Source organism: Haliotis asinina, chromosome 8, assembly GCF_037392515.1.
Source record: "Haliotis asinina isolate JCU_RB_2024 chromosome 8, JCU_Hal_asi_v2, whole genome shotgun sequence".
Lineage (NCBI taxonomy): Eukaryota > Metazoa > Mollusca > Gastropoda > Lepetellida > Haliotidae > Haliotis > Haliotis asinina.
In genome coordinates this window covers 27,535,077-27,548,905 of record NC_090287.1, presented here as the reverse complement: position 1 = coordinate 27,548,905, position 13,829 = coordinate 27,535,077, and the positions used below count along the sequence as shown (strand labels likewise).

Sequence of the window (13,829 nt, the reverse complement as noted above, 5' to 3'; positions counted from 1 at the left end):
AAGTTATATGTATGAAGATAATTTAGAGTCTTTTTACTATACCGAACAGCAAAAGAAACACAAGTTTCAAAATAATGAAATCTCATAAAAGTAAGTGTTCATGTTGAATTCCCCTCTTAAAAACTTGATTAAAAACAGTTGCATTTCTTTTGCTTTTCAGTATATATTAATAAGAAGGGGAGGTAAGGAGAAAAGGGCACATATTTGGTAGAGATGGTAGGCTTGAAAAGATGTTAGATACAGTGTTTGGGAGTATGAAGACAAGACAAGACAAGTCCCACTCCCTGACCCTGCTATCACACAACCCCCTATCCCGACTCCAAGATAATAAGAAAACAAAATAGGAAACACCCTTTTCGAGAATACTGAGTTATAATGCTGAAGGTTCATAAAGATATGATACATTTTCACCATTTCTGAAATATATAGTAGAGTCATTTCATATTTTCAGAAAATTGAAAATGTGGAAGTATGCAAACAACTGAAGAAACTCTACTTGTACGGGAACCAGATCTCCCTCATAGAAAATGTCTCTCAGTTGTCACAGTTGGAAGTGTTGTGGCTCAATGACAACAACATCACAAACATAGAGGTAAGAATCTAACTTACATTCTGGTCTCTGGATGTCTAGTTGATGTGCATCTAGACAAAAACCAGTGAGTGAGTTTAGTTTTACACCACACTCAGCAGTCTTCCAGCTATATGTTTGGGGTCTGTAAATAATCAAGTTTAGACCAGGTAATCCAGTGGTCAATAACATGAGCATCGGTCTACACAACTTGGATACAATGATATGTGTTATCCTAGTCACAGGTAGAAATTAGATGAGATAGAAGTAATGTCAGAAATATTTTTTGTATAATTTCATGTATGACACAATATGTCTCTTAAAATAAGTAAGCATCTTACAAACAACATCCTTTCTGTGTCTCATCATGCTCATGGAATTCCACAGTTTACCTGGATGTTGTCACCATACTGTGTCCATGTTGATGTGTGGGAGTTACGATCAACATGGCACTATCACTGCTTAGTTCATTGTCAGCTTGGTACAGTTTTGCTTTGTTTACCTTTTAATGCTTTATTGGGTTTCAGAATATCTCTACACTCATGAAACTGAGGGAGCTGAATTTGGCTGAAAACAAGATAGAAAAAATAGGTAATATGTTTAACTTTACTGTTGCATAATTGTTTCTGTGATTTCAGACCTACAAAATAAAAACACCCATAATAACAGCAGTTACTTCTGCTTTAAAGTTGTGTTGCCTTTTAATGTATTTGTTTTCTAACATCTCAGTTTCTTTGCTTCTTCATGTCTCAACAGATGCCGAAATGTATTGCTGGATCATTTAGAGTGAACATTGTTCTTTGTAGGCAGATCACTTGATGCCAACATCAGATTGGAAGATCTCAACTTGTCTGGAAACAATATATCATCACTAAAGGTAAATGTCTGTTTTTCTTGCAACTCTGATCTAGCACAGCATGATCAAATAATGGTGAATTATGACTGTAATGCATATTTTATGTTCATTTTTTTAAATGTAATACTGCAGTAATATGTGTGTTGAGTTCCATCCAAGATTGAACCTGCCTCTCTCAAAGTAGGGCACCTCATTGCCAGCAGCAGTCTCCCCCATTGCCACCAGGGCTTCTACAAAATGGAGGTCTGACACCTGGAGAGTGGATCACATGTGTAGCCCTCTGAAAAATGTTAAAGGCATTGTTTATTCATTTTAATTTGATTAACATTATTCCATTAATTGCAGCAATTGTGTCCATGAAATGATTTGATTGTTTTGTTGATTTTAACCATCTGAAAAGACTGCTGGAGCAGAATGTTTGTAATTTAGGTTCTAATGAATTAATCATCAAAATTTCACACCTGTTCACAGCAATAGGGCCTGTAAGTAGGTTGTGGCGTGCTGTAAGACCTTATTTTGTTGAGTACTGCCAGTGACAAAAAACATTTTATGGCAATGGTGATAGCATTGTTTCAAGGTGCAGGTCCTGGTTAGTCACACTGACATGCAACAGGCTACAAAAATCCCTTAGACTATGTTGCATGAATAGCATGTGTACATCTGTCAACAGTTGTGCAGCCAAGCGTGGTAGTATACTTGGTCCAGTCTAGTGAAGTCATATATGGCAGGCTCACTATTTGGAACCAGAACAGGTTCTTGAATACATCCATGTCACCAGAAATCTGTTATCAGAAATTGTGCCTTATGCGACTAACAAGACCCATACAAATACCATACAAATACCATTCGTCACCACTCAGTTTTCATCTCAACACAGTTTTGTATTATCTCCTATTTTGCCATTGTGGGATATTGATGACGTTGTGTTCTTGTTTATGATACATACTCTCCATGAGTTTTTTTGTGATCACTGTAGGACTTGACCAACCTTGCGCGGTTCCCTCATCTGAACAGTGTGAGTCTGAAAGATCCTCTGTACTCCGCCTGTCCTGTGAGCCAGCTGTGTAACTATTCCACCCACGTGTTGTATCATCTACCAAACCTGTTGCGTCTCGACACATACGACATCACTGCTAAACAACTCAGTGATCTGGCAGAAGTAAGTGTGAACAATATACTAGTAGTAATTTCACTGATAATTACTATCATAGTTTCAGTGAATAGGAGAATATTTTCTGACCAGGGTTCCCTCCACATAGCTATCTTTACTCAGGTTAACTCCCATTCTTTAACATTGCACAAAGGTTACATTGGTGACTTACGACCTTGATCGCCTTAATGCTTTGTGAAAGGAGGCCCTGGCCACTAAACTGCCATCATTATTTGATTGGATGTGGTCATTTTTCTGTTTATAATACAGACCCACAGATCTCTATGGTAGGTTTACAGATCCACTTGTCATAAAGATAAACAAAGGGGTAAAGTTAATTTAAAGTTTGGTATTACTAATATAAGACAAAATATTTTGGCAGTCAACTTATTCTTTATTGTATACACAACATTTCTGGGCTTGGTATTACTGTGAAGTCTGAAAATCCAATTTACAATGAAAATGTATCATAAGTTGTTTTCATGCCTTTCCTATCGAAAGATAAACCCTCCAGAATCAGCAAAATGCGCATATTAACATTAAACAATGTAGGTTTTTGTTTTAACAAAAGACCGCAAAGAAATGAAAGTGTTTTTGTAAACAAACTGGATCATATGATAAGAAACGAAGTGTCAAGTGCAAATCATCTTGTTCTCACTGAAAAGTTCCACCTGTTCCATCATAAAGCATTATGTGGTGACATTATTTCAGCTCATATACATTTACCAAAGAGCTGTTTGGAAGAAAAATGTTGAAATAATGCAAAGTAGAAAAAATGAAAAGGCATGTTGTAGACTCAGCTTCTTTTGTGTCATAATGATTTCTTACACTTAATCCGTCATATCTGTTGTAGCTTTCATCTGTTGGTTTGAGTGTGGGTGTGACTGAAATGGGTTTTTTTTCCTTGTAAGTTGTAAAGAATGACTCAGAAGTTATTGATGTATCTGTGGCCAATATTGCAGACTACTGTGACTAAAAAGAAGATGTACTACAACATGAGGCTGAAAGTCATACGACGTAATCTGACGGCTCTTGTCTCCAAGCTGGAGACACACAAGCGCCATTTATTGGAGGGACCTTACCAGAGAATGAGAAAGATAGTATTTGCTGTGAAGGAGGTTAGCCATTTACAAACTCTTAATGTATTTACATTTTTGTCCATGATGCTTGAACACTGTAAAGACTGGCTGATTAACTGGTGAACTATTATTACTATTTTATATGCTATAATGGTCTGTTTTGCTTGTGCTATTTTATCTCCATCACAGCCTGGAAGTTAGCTGCCTTTGAACTTCCTCTTCTCTTGATATGATTTTGCCATACATAGACATCATGTTGATTTTTGTTGCTTCCATTATTCAGCACTTTGGTACTATCATTTATACAGGTATTTGAATTGTTTTACTAACTTTTACTTTGATTAACATGCTACTAGTTGGTGACCATACTTAGGTCATGCAGGTTTTATATACCTATTGTCTACAAGTCATTTACTTTGTGCATGCTTCCACACACAGTTTTTGCATTGTTGCTCTCTGTCTGAGGCATCTATCCAACATTAATATGTGGGCCTGCATCTGGGCATTCACATCATCTTAAACAGTGTGTCCGGCATTTCCAGAAGTTCCTTAGAGTAGATGGTGTGGCACCTCTTCTGTAATAGATTTTCCTGTAGCAGCGGTACTCATATAGCAATGAGTATTCCATTTGCAATGGGTATTCCTTCTGTAATGGGACATGCAACATATGTCATATTTGGGATGTCATTTTCTTAGTAAAGTACAAATTCTAGTACTTGGGTATTTCAAGTTTGCTCACAGTATCACTTAAACTGTAAAACACACACATATACCCAACCCAACCCCACTGATCTGCTACTGTTGTTGTTTCCTATATGCAGCTGGAGCGGGAGGTGCAGGAACTGCAGCAGTCAGGAGAGGACCTTAACATGTGCATCAGTGACACTGAGAGTGAGAAGGATGCAAAAGAATCCAAGGTACCACCATACATGCCAGACAGTTGATTTCATTGTTGTCCTGTTAAACTAACACTCAGTCAGTGATCATATATAAAATGCTACCACAAAAATGAAACTATGTTTTTACATAATACATTGAACAGAAGCCCAATTGTGATGGGCGATTTAGAACCTAGGGAACGTGGATCATTTTGGGGCTTTCGCATTACGGAGGGGAAAATAGTATAGTTCATATAAACCCAGTCAGTAGGTTTACATTTATTGTGCAATACCTTGCAACCCAAACACCATCATTATTGAAGATCAGATTTGTAAAAATGTTATGATTCCTTGTCATGTTAAATTTGAACTTCTGAAAACTGTCCTGAACAGCAGTGCAAAGAAATATAAACAAAGTCATTCTTTGTAAAAACAAAGTATAATATTTTGTGCCAAAAGCAAGGATTGGGAAAGGCAGTGGCCATGTGCCATTTTGCACATTAGAATGAAAAATGGCCCATTAAAATAAAATTTGGAAGTTTACTATTGATACAAGGACAGTGGCACATTCTAAATTCAGAAAAAGGCTTATAATTCTGAAAATGGCCCATTGTCAATGTTCTCTTTCCCAATCCCTGAATAAGAGCATAGGAAATATTTATTGGGTTAAGTTGGCAATACCCCGTGATAACATGTGTCAACATAATGAGTACAGTACAACAATGTGTAGATGCTCTAGGAATTGAAGTATGTCTTCTGATGGCATATTTTCTTATACAATGTTTAGATTGTCTGCAAAATAAATGAAATATTTATTTGTTCAACTCAGAAAGTAGTGGATCACAGCAAACAGCGAAAGCCGATCATGGAGAAGTATGATGCTCTGAAGAGGAGACTGAGGAAGCTGGAGAGGAAGTGTGAAGAGTAAGTTGCCTTGTTCTTACTTTGCCAAGGTAATCCATATAAACACTTGTCTGAACATCATGCAACAAATGTTCATGCAACAAGTGTTCTTGCTACATAGAGTCCTCGGTTAATTAAGTTTTATTAAGAGCTGTAAAACAATCTATTGATGAGGTTAAAAAATGTAATTTTCTGAATAAAATTGACATTTTATACTTATCCTGACTCATGCGTAATTGCTTATCTCCTCTTCCCTGGTGAAGGTAGTGGAATACCTGAGATCTCTTGACGTTCCCTTCTAAAAGAAGCGGACAGAAAAATACACTCACCCCCGAGTAGCCTCCCCTTTCCCACGTAATTGGTCAGCTGATCAACCACGCTTGTCACTTTCTCCTTATCACCCAATGAGGGCAGCTGGAGTTACCTGGGGTCTCCACTATTTCGGTCCTTTTACTATATTTATGTCGTATGCAGTATTTGGATTATGTATATGTCACTCTCTCCTGTAAATCGCCCAACATGAGAATTATAGGAATTCAGCGTGCCTGTGAGGGGCGGCTAGGAGGGCTTTCATCATGAGTCAGGATAAGTATAAAATGTCAATTTTATTCAGAAAATTACATATTTTTTCTTATCCTGACTCACGCTTAATTGCTTACAGAATCCGACGGAAACAGCAGTGGGTCAGGCCACGCTGGATTCTGCAGGCTGTTTTTAAAATTACGTCCAGTAATTTCCCTCCTTAACGGGAACTTGTAGCGGCGCTAATTCAGTCCTGTTCTTCTAATATTCATTATAGCTTCTGGGGGATCACATCCAGTCGAACTTGTCATCTGTAGATGCTTTGTTAACTGGCATGTGATGACATCAAAAGTAACAAGCATCCTGCTAGTTTCTGATGCAACTAAATGTCAAGATATAGCAATCAAGACTGGTTGTGACTCTTCTTCATGTGCAAGTATCTTCATTACGAGTACAGGGTCATAATCACTTAGGCTAGTCTGTTTAAGACGTGTGCATGGACTTTTCACCATTCTACTCTGCAGAGCATCTGGCTTCCACAAGTCATGTGATAAAAAGAGTGAGTGAACTCAGTGCCTTCAGGGAACTGAGTAACGACAAGAGGCCTAAACTGATGAATGCCAGAGACATCCTCTGTGGCTATGTCTCGTTGGTAGCGGTTGGTAAACACCATGTTGACTTCCAAAAGCAGCACTCCATCATAGTTGATAGCGAGCAGTTCCCATGTCGCGCTAGTGTAGAGGCCTAGGCTCTCGCTTCATGTGGGTTGGAGGCTCACGGAGGTTCCAATCCTGCTGCTTTTTGGGCTCTTATTATGACAGCTCTGATCCACACTGAGATAGTGTTGCGGGATTCTTCCCTTAGTGTCTCAGTAGATATAGGGCTAAACAGATGCTTGAGTCCAGGTCTGGGAGACTGCTGAAGATCTTTCCGTTGACGAGTAGGACTGTGAGTGCACTCACCCACGTGAGCTTCCTCACTCATGTGAGCATAGTCACACACATGAGTGCACTCACCGATGCGGGTGCACTCACTCGACGTAGGAAGATCTCTCTCCGAACTGCGACAGGATGATAAGGACGATGGTGAAGATCTTCCTGAACAGGTGCGTGCATACGCCTCCTCTTCATCCTCTTGAGTGAGTGCAGATCTAGTTGAGTGCTAGACGTAGTTGAAGATTGTAGTCTTCATTCTTTTTCAACATGACTTCCAAACTCATGTTGCATGAAGGGGTCTGAGTGCAGTCACGGCTGACTTGTAGAGATGTCTACTGTGATGACCAAGGCTGCTGATGAAGTCTATGTTGTCTGACGACCCGGAGTTGTCTATACCGGTTGACATTCTGCTCAAAGTGTAGCATCAACGCTGGCTCATTGTAGATATGTCGTTCCTGTGGAGGGACGATCTCGTCACCGAAGGACTTCTTCGTTGAAGAATTTTGATTCTGCGACGACATTGTTGCAGACGACTTCTCGTCTTCGACGACGATGGTGATCTTGACTTCTTTGGCTGTGATGGCCCCGTTCCTGATAAAGTACACTGTGGTCTAGGGGACGACTCGCTGGACCCAAGGTATGACCTTGGAGACACACCTGACTGGTAGCTGGAATGAAATTCAGCAGTTAAAGAAAAGGTGGTTACCCGAAGGTAAATCACCCAGTTAGACATGACTAATGAAAGTCAAAGTTGCCTGTCCCTCGCATGCCTGTGAAAAGAATGAATTTATACAATAAATTCTGAAACATAACTTTCTGCAAATTTCGCAGCAAATAGTGGAAAAACATAAGGGCTTACATGCCGCCGGAGAAACTAAGAGTGGGTCAACTGCTGACAGCCGTAATGTACACTGTAAACACAATTTTATCAACTGAGACTAAGTGATGAAATGTGTGCTATATCAACACACGATAATCACAAATAAACAAATACAGCATACGACAGAAATATAGTAAAAGGACCGAAGTAGTTGAAAAACTTATCACCGTAGCAGAGATCCCAGGCAACTCCAACCACCCTCGTCGGGCAATAAGGAGAGAGTGACAAGCGTGGTTGATCAGCTGACCAATTACGTGGGAAAGGGGAGGCTACTCGTGGGTGAGTGTATTTTTCTGTCCGCTTCTTTTAGAAGGGAACTTCAAGAGATCTCAGGTATTCCACTACCTTCACCAGGGAAGAGGAGATAAGCAATTACACATGAGTCAGGATAAGGATAAATTGAACATTTTCATGCAGTTGTACTTACTGTTCAGATTTTCATGCTAAGCTTGAGCTCTGTGTGTTCAGGATTGAGGGTTACTGTGAAGAGGCTGAGAGTCGCCTTCAAAGGATGTCGGATACGTTGATCAGCCGATTCATGATAGAATTGGAAACAGGGGGAAATGTTCGGTTTGAAGAGGGATCATCTGCAGATATCTGGTGAGTTGATATTTATATGTGTCAAAATATGACCATTGTCACTCATATTTCTTTTATCTTATAGTAAACAAGATCCAAAGCAAAAATAATGTGTCATAACTACCCTTCAGATGGAATCAGGGAGGAGTGAGGGAGTTGCATGTCACTCAGCCATATTCCAGCTATATGGTGGCGAGTCTTTGAAGGGCATTTAGAAGTGAAATACATAAGAATGAATGATATTATGGATATCAACTTCTTTATTATGAGAACACAACGTTTGGGAGTTAATGCTTACTCCTTCATCAGGTGATTGAGAATGGGGTACAGAGCTATATTTATATGTACATGTAAAACAATAACAAAGTAACAAGTGGAATGAGTTAACAAAAGCTGGGAGCCAGTATAAACAAGCACTGATAGGAAGCCGACAGTTATGATAACAATGATGGAAGCCAATGGTATATATGATGGCGGTCTGTAAATAATCGAGTCTGGACCAGACACTCCAATGATCCACAGCATGAACATTCAGTTGGGATGTGGTGACATATGTCAACCTAGTCAGCGAGCCTGACCACCTGATCCAGTTAGTCACAACCTATGGCAAGACATTCTAAACCAGGCCACATTTCTCAAAGCAATCGTAGCACTACAATTGTTGTAAGTCTGTGTAAAAGTATGGGAGTTGAAGATTATCCTTCTCTGTTCACTTTGTTGTTAATGTATATGTTGACTTGTTGATTCACACAGTGCATAACAAGCACTAAATGAAAAAAAGAACACCATAATAATTCTTCAGGAGCTAAACAGAGTTGCCATGGATTTCTGTAAATATTTACATACACTGAAAATGTCAAACTTCTACTAATTGGATTACAGGTTTAGTTCCTGCCATGATCTGGTGCTGTCAAGGTTTTGTGCAGCTGACTACAGGGAACATGGCGTTATGGGTATCAAACTGCATCGAATCATTCGTGTCCACAATCGGATACTGCGAACAAGATTTGATGAAAAACTTGCAAACTTGACTGATGAGAAGGATAACGAATTCTACCCTCTCAGCAAGTAAGTTCAGTCTTGTGCAAACTGTCATGAACATTTTAATTTCTTATGCGCCATGGAAGATACTGCAGTGTAATATTTTTGCGGCAGTATTACTCTAGTGTAATTATCTTTTCTCTCCAGAGGATGATATCCAGCCATAGATCTGCAGCAAATGTTACTTAACATTCCCCAATTGAAATTTAATAAATTTCCAAATTCATTCTGTTGAATTCGTAAAGTAATGTCACTTATTACAGGACCAAGTGAGAGTCTGTTATGCTATATGTTTCAGGGTTATAGTGAATCCTGTGTTACATTGAATCCTGTAATGCCGCTGAAACTGTAGAAAGTTGCTCAATGACATATTTTAGATTAAAAGAATATCCCCAATTTTCCAGGCCATTGTATCATATTTTGGAAACATGCATACTGTTGCAGGAACCCTACACACAAAAAATTGCTGGAGTACTTGTTCTGGATGTGGGATCCTGAGATAGCTGGAGGATCTACAGAAATGGCTCGTGTACTGGAGGATGGATTCCCTGATGCTGACATGTACAAGGTTAGCTTCTTTCTGGTTATTTCTCAAGTAATGTTAGAGATAAGTTATACTTTTCAATTTTACAAAACATTCACATTAGCATTAAATGTGTGCAACATATTCTGTTTGGCGTGAGTAGGATTGGTTTGGTGCTGCTTTGAAAGTATATTCAGTTGTATCAAGAAGTGTTCGATCAATATGAGAGGAAAGCCGAAAGTGAGGCACCACTTTCATGAAACACATATACATGGTGCTGACAGATCTGAAAACATAATAGTGGTAAACTGTAATTCATGTGTACAGTCACAGGTTTCTGGAGTGCCCACTGGACTCATCTCGTCAAAATGGATAGCAGCAGCAGCAAAGACATATTAGTTCCAATTGTTTGTGTCATTCCATATTTTGTTTTAGAAACTTGGCAGAGATGGTGCTGTCCCCTTAAGTAACAGTTTAAGCCTGGCTGACAGAAGGCGCATCAACTATCTGATGAAACAGTCTAAAGACAAGGATACTACTGATTCCTGCCCCTATAGATATGGTAAGACAGAACATGTCCCATTCTTTTTCATAGAGATCCTCCTTGGGGTACTTATAAGCATTTAAATGTTCTTTAAATTCTCGCGACAGTTGTAACTATATTTTTTCAATAAAATATATACAAAACAAAAAACATCGTTTTTGTCTTGTGAGACCACCCCTACAGGGGTGCATTAGGAATCATTTTTTACAGTTTACTTGTCAAACTGTTGTAACTTTTGCCGTCCCTGTTGGTAGCCACGTGGTTAGCATAATGGTGGAAGGCAAACCGTTTTTTCCCGCCAAAACTTTTTAGTTTTATGGCGGTCTTTTTTAAAAAAAGTAAGCTTATGTAGCTATGCTTTTATGTACTTTATTCATGTTATCTCCATATTTACTACTATATTTTATAAAATGGGGGGGGGGCGATATCTGGACTCAGGACCCTCCATCTAAGCGCTCCCACAAAAAGAAAGGCGCAGCTTCTTCTTCGGAGGGGTCGGTTAAGAAGGCCAGGGTGTCTAGGGACCCTTCCCCTTCTTCTGCCGTTGTATCCTCAGCACCTACCCCTACTTCGCAAGCACCATTAATCTCTGTTGATTCAATTAATGCCTTGTTTCAGCAACAGATGTCTTTGGTACAATCAATGATAGATTCGGCGCTGTCTGGTTTCCGAAAGGAACTGGACGCCCGATCTTCATTGAGCGGCCATGGTGGTTCAGTTGAGGGTCCCGTGGGGCAAGTGGGGCAACGACGCCCGGTGTCGGCGGCTTGACCTCGGTCAGCGCGCCTAGTGCCACGGTGGGCAGGCAGCCTAGTGCTGCCCAGCCGCTGGGGGCATCGACCTCCTATCCATTTCCTGGGCTCTCAGGTCACCCTCCGGTGGGGGGCTTGCCCCAGTTGCCCAGGCGACCTAGTTCGGGCTCTGGCAGGGGCGAACCTAGCGGCTCGGCCCTTTTTAGTCTCTCTGCTCCTTCGAGTTCCGTCTCGGTAGCGCCCTCGACAGATTCGCTTTACGGTGAAGGTTCCCTGTCTGAGGAGCGTGAGGAGATGGATATCGAGGAGGAGGGGATTGGGGAGGAGTGCGAGTCGGAGGTCACGTACTCGTTCGGTTCGTCCCTCAGACAGGTTAGGGAGAAAATTGCCGAGGTCTTACCTCAGGTTTCTATTCCTGTGTCGGAGCCCGACCCCTTGGAGTTTCGGCTCCCTGGGGAGGCGTTCGCGCCTACTAAGGTCGCCGAGGCGAGGTTGCGTCTGCTCCCATCGCTGGTCGGGGAGGTAGTGAATCCGCTCCTTTCAGGTACCCGGTCGCGCTTTGATCTCCCGGAGATTAGCCGCCGGTATCAACTGGATGAGGATTCGCTATTCGAACCGCCAGTGGTGGACGAGTGTGTGTACGCCTCGGTCACCCTGGGGGGGTCCTCCTCCTCTTCCCTGGCCTCGGCCAGGCAGGGCTGGCAGCTGCCGCCCTTCTCCACAGCCGCTCCAGTGCTAAGGTCCGCCTATCGTTCCTTTGAGGAGCAATATAGGTGTGCGGCCCAGCAGCTGAGAGTAGTGGTCCATTCAGCTTACCTTTCTGCTTTGCAGGGGCAGCTGTTGGATCATGGGAGCACTGCTGACAACTCTCCGTCGGCAATGTTGGGTCGGCAACTTACGGACGTGCACTCTCATCTGGCGAGGGACAGCATCAGGTGCTGTGCTAGCCAGATGATGGGGGCCATCATGGGGTTGCGTCGGCTATGGCTATCCGTAGCCAGGTACTCTCCCGCTACCCAACAGGCACTCCTGGCTCTGCCCTACAGGTTGCGATCTTCCCTCTTCCCTGGGGCATTACAGGTTGTGCGGGAGGCCGCGGAGGCTGTTAGCACTTTCAAGGACTCTAAGCCCTTGTTAGAGCAACCCTCCTCGTCTCGCCAACGGCCTCCCACTCTTGCTTCAGCTTACCCTTCGGCGCCGGCGAAGGAAAGTGCTAAGTGGACTGCTCCGCTGCAGCACAAACGTAGCAAGAGGGCGAAAGGCAAAGGCAAGGGGCCTGCGTTGCAGCAGTCGCAGCAACAGCAGCCTTTTCGGGGCAAAGGGAAGCCGGCCCCGGCTTCCCGTTAAACATTTGCCCGGAGCCTTTGGTGTCCCCCACACAAGCAGGCAGAGAACTGCCGACGGTGGGGGTACATTGCCTTGCGCCAGAAGTCCCTGTAGACGGCAGGCTGTCACTATTCCTTTCAAATCCCTGGGTCCTGTCCACAGTCAGGGATGGCCATATGCCACAGTGGAAGCGAGACCCTCCATGCTTCTCAGGGATTCGGCACATGCCGGTGCCGTTCTCCCGGGAAAGAGCAGAGGTCCTCCGTGCCGAGGTCCAGTCGTTACTGGACAAGGCTGCCACCGAGATGGTACCGGAAGGTCAACAAGAAGACAGGTTTTATTCCACGTACTTCCTTGTGACCAAGAAGGACGGAGGGTTCAGACTGATCTTGAATCTCAAAGGGCTGAACAAGTTCATAGAGGTTCCATCCTGAAGGATGGAGACACTGCGGTCAGTGATCTCTTCCGTAGAGACAGGGGATTGGCTCACGTCAATCGATCTCAAGGACGCTTACCTCCATGTTCCGATACACTCCGAGTTCAAGAAATACCTTCTGTTTTTGTTCAACAGGAAGTGTTATCAGTTTCGGGTTCTACCCTTCGGCATCTCCACGGCGCCGAGGGTGTTCACCAAACTTATGTTGATTCCGGCTCAGCTAGCCAGGTCACAGGGCAGATGTTGTCATCCGTACCTGGACGATTGGCTTTTAAGGGCCCTCGGGCTCCTGTTATCACACGATGCCACACAACAAGTGATGGACATCCTGTTGAAGCTCGGCTGGATCATCAATCTCAAGAAATCAGACCTGACCCCTACACAGGATCTGGTGTTCTTGGGGGCACGGTTCAATACGGCTCAGGGGATTGTTTCCCTAGCCCCAGACCGCATCGTCAAAGTTCAGAGAACTGTTTTTCAGTTTCTCGTGTTCCCCAGAGCCCCACAGCAAGAACTTGGTTTCATTTGCTGGGCACTATGGCGGCTACAGTGGACGTGGTCTGGCATGCGAGGTTGAGGATGCGACCCATTCAACAGGCATTAGCCCAGTTGTGGTCCCAATTGGAGAGCTACGAGACTATTCTCGAGACTCCCGCATGGTTGATTCCTCACCCGCGGTGGTGGACGGAAGTCGGGAATCTGTCCAGGGGGATCCCCTTAGAGACACCGACACCTTCCCTCTCGATTCAGACGGACGCCTCCCTCACAGGCTGGGGGGGTGTCCTGGGCGAACTATCGGTCTCGGGTCGTTGGGCTGAGGACGAAGTTACCCTACACATCAATGTGTTGGAATTGAG

At 42.9% G+C, this 13,829-nt stretch overlaps 1 protein-coding gene across 2 annotated transcripts in view; it reads left to right on the top strand.

Annotated features, from left to right (window-relative positions):
- Nucleotides 1-13,829, top strand: part of LOC137294864 (leucine-rich repeat-containing protein 9-like) — a 47,597-nt gene that overhangs the window by 15,315 nt on the left and 18,453 nt on the right. For both annotated transcript variants that reach the window (XM_067826008.1, XM_067826007.1), the window contains 11 exons: nucleotides 452-592; nucleotides 1,096-1,159; nucleotides 1,375-1,445; nucleotides 2,401-2,583; nucleotides 3,537-3,692; nucleotides 4,475-4,570; nucleotides 5,361-5,455; nucleotides 8,240-8,371; nucleotides 9,233-9,418; nucleotides 9,836-9,959; nucleotides 10,350-10,476. In XM_067826008.1, coding sequence (XP_067682109.1) covers nucleotides 452-592; nucleotides 1,096-1,159; nucleotides 1,375-1,445; nucleotides 2,401-2,583; nucleotides 3,537-3,692; nucleotides 4,475-4,570; nucleotides 5,361-5,455; nucleotides 8,240-8,371; nucleotides 9,233-9,418; nucleotides 9,836-9,959; nucleotides 10,350-10,476 — 1,375 coding nt within the window. The remainder of the gene's footprint in view (nucleotides 1-451; nucleotides 593-1,095; nucleotides 1,160-1,374; nucleotides 1,446-2,400; nucleotides 2,584-3,536; nucleotides 3,693-4,474; nucleotides 4,571-5,360; nucleotides 5,456-8,239; nucleotides 8,372-9,232; nucleotides 9,419-9,835; nucleotides 9,960-10,349; nucleotides 10,477-13,829) is intronic.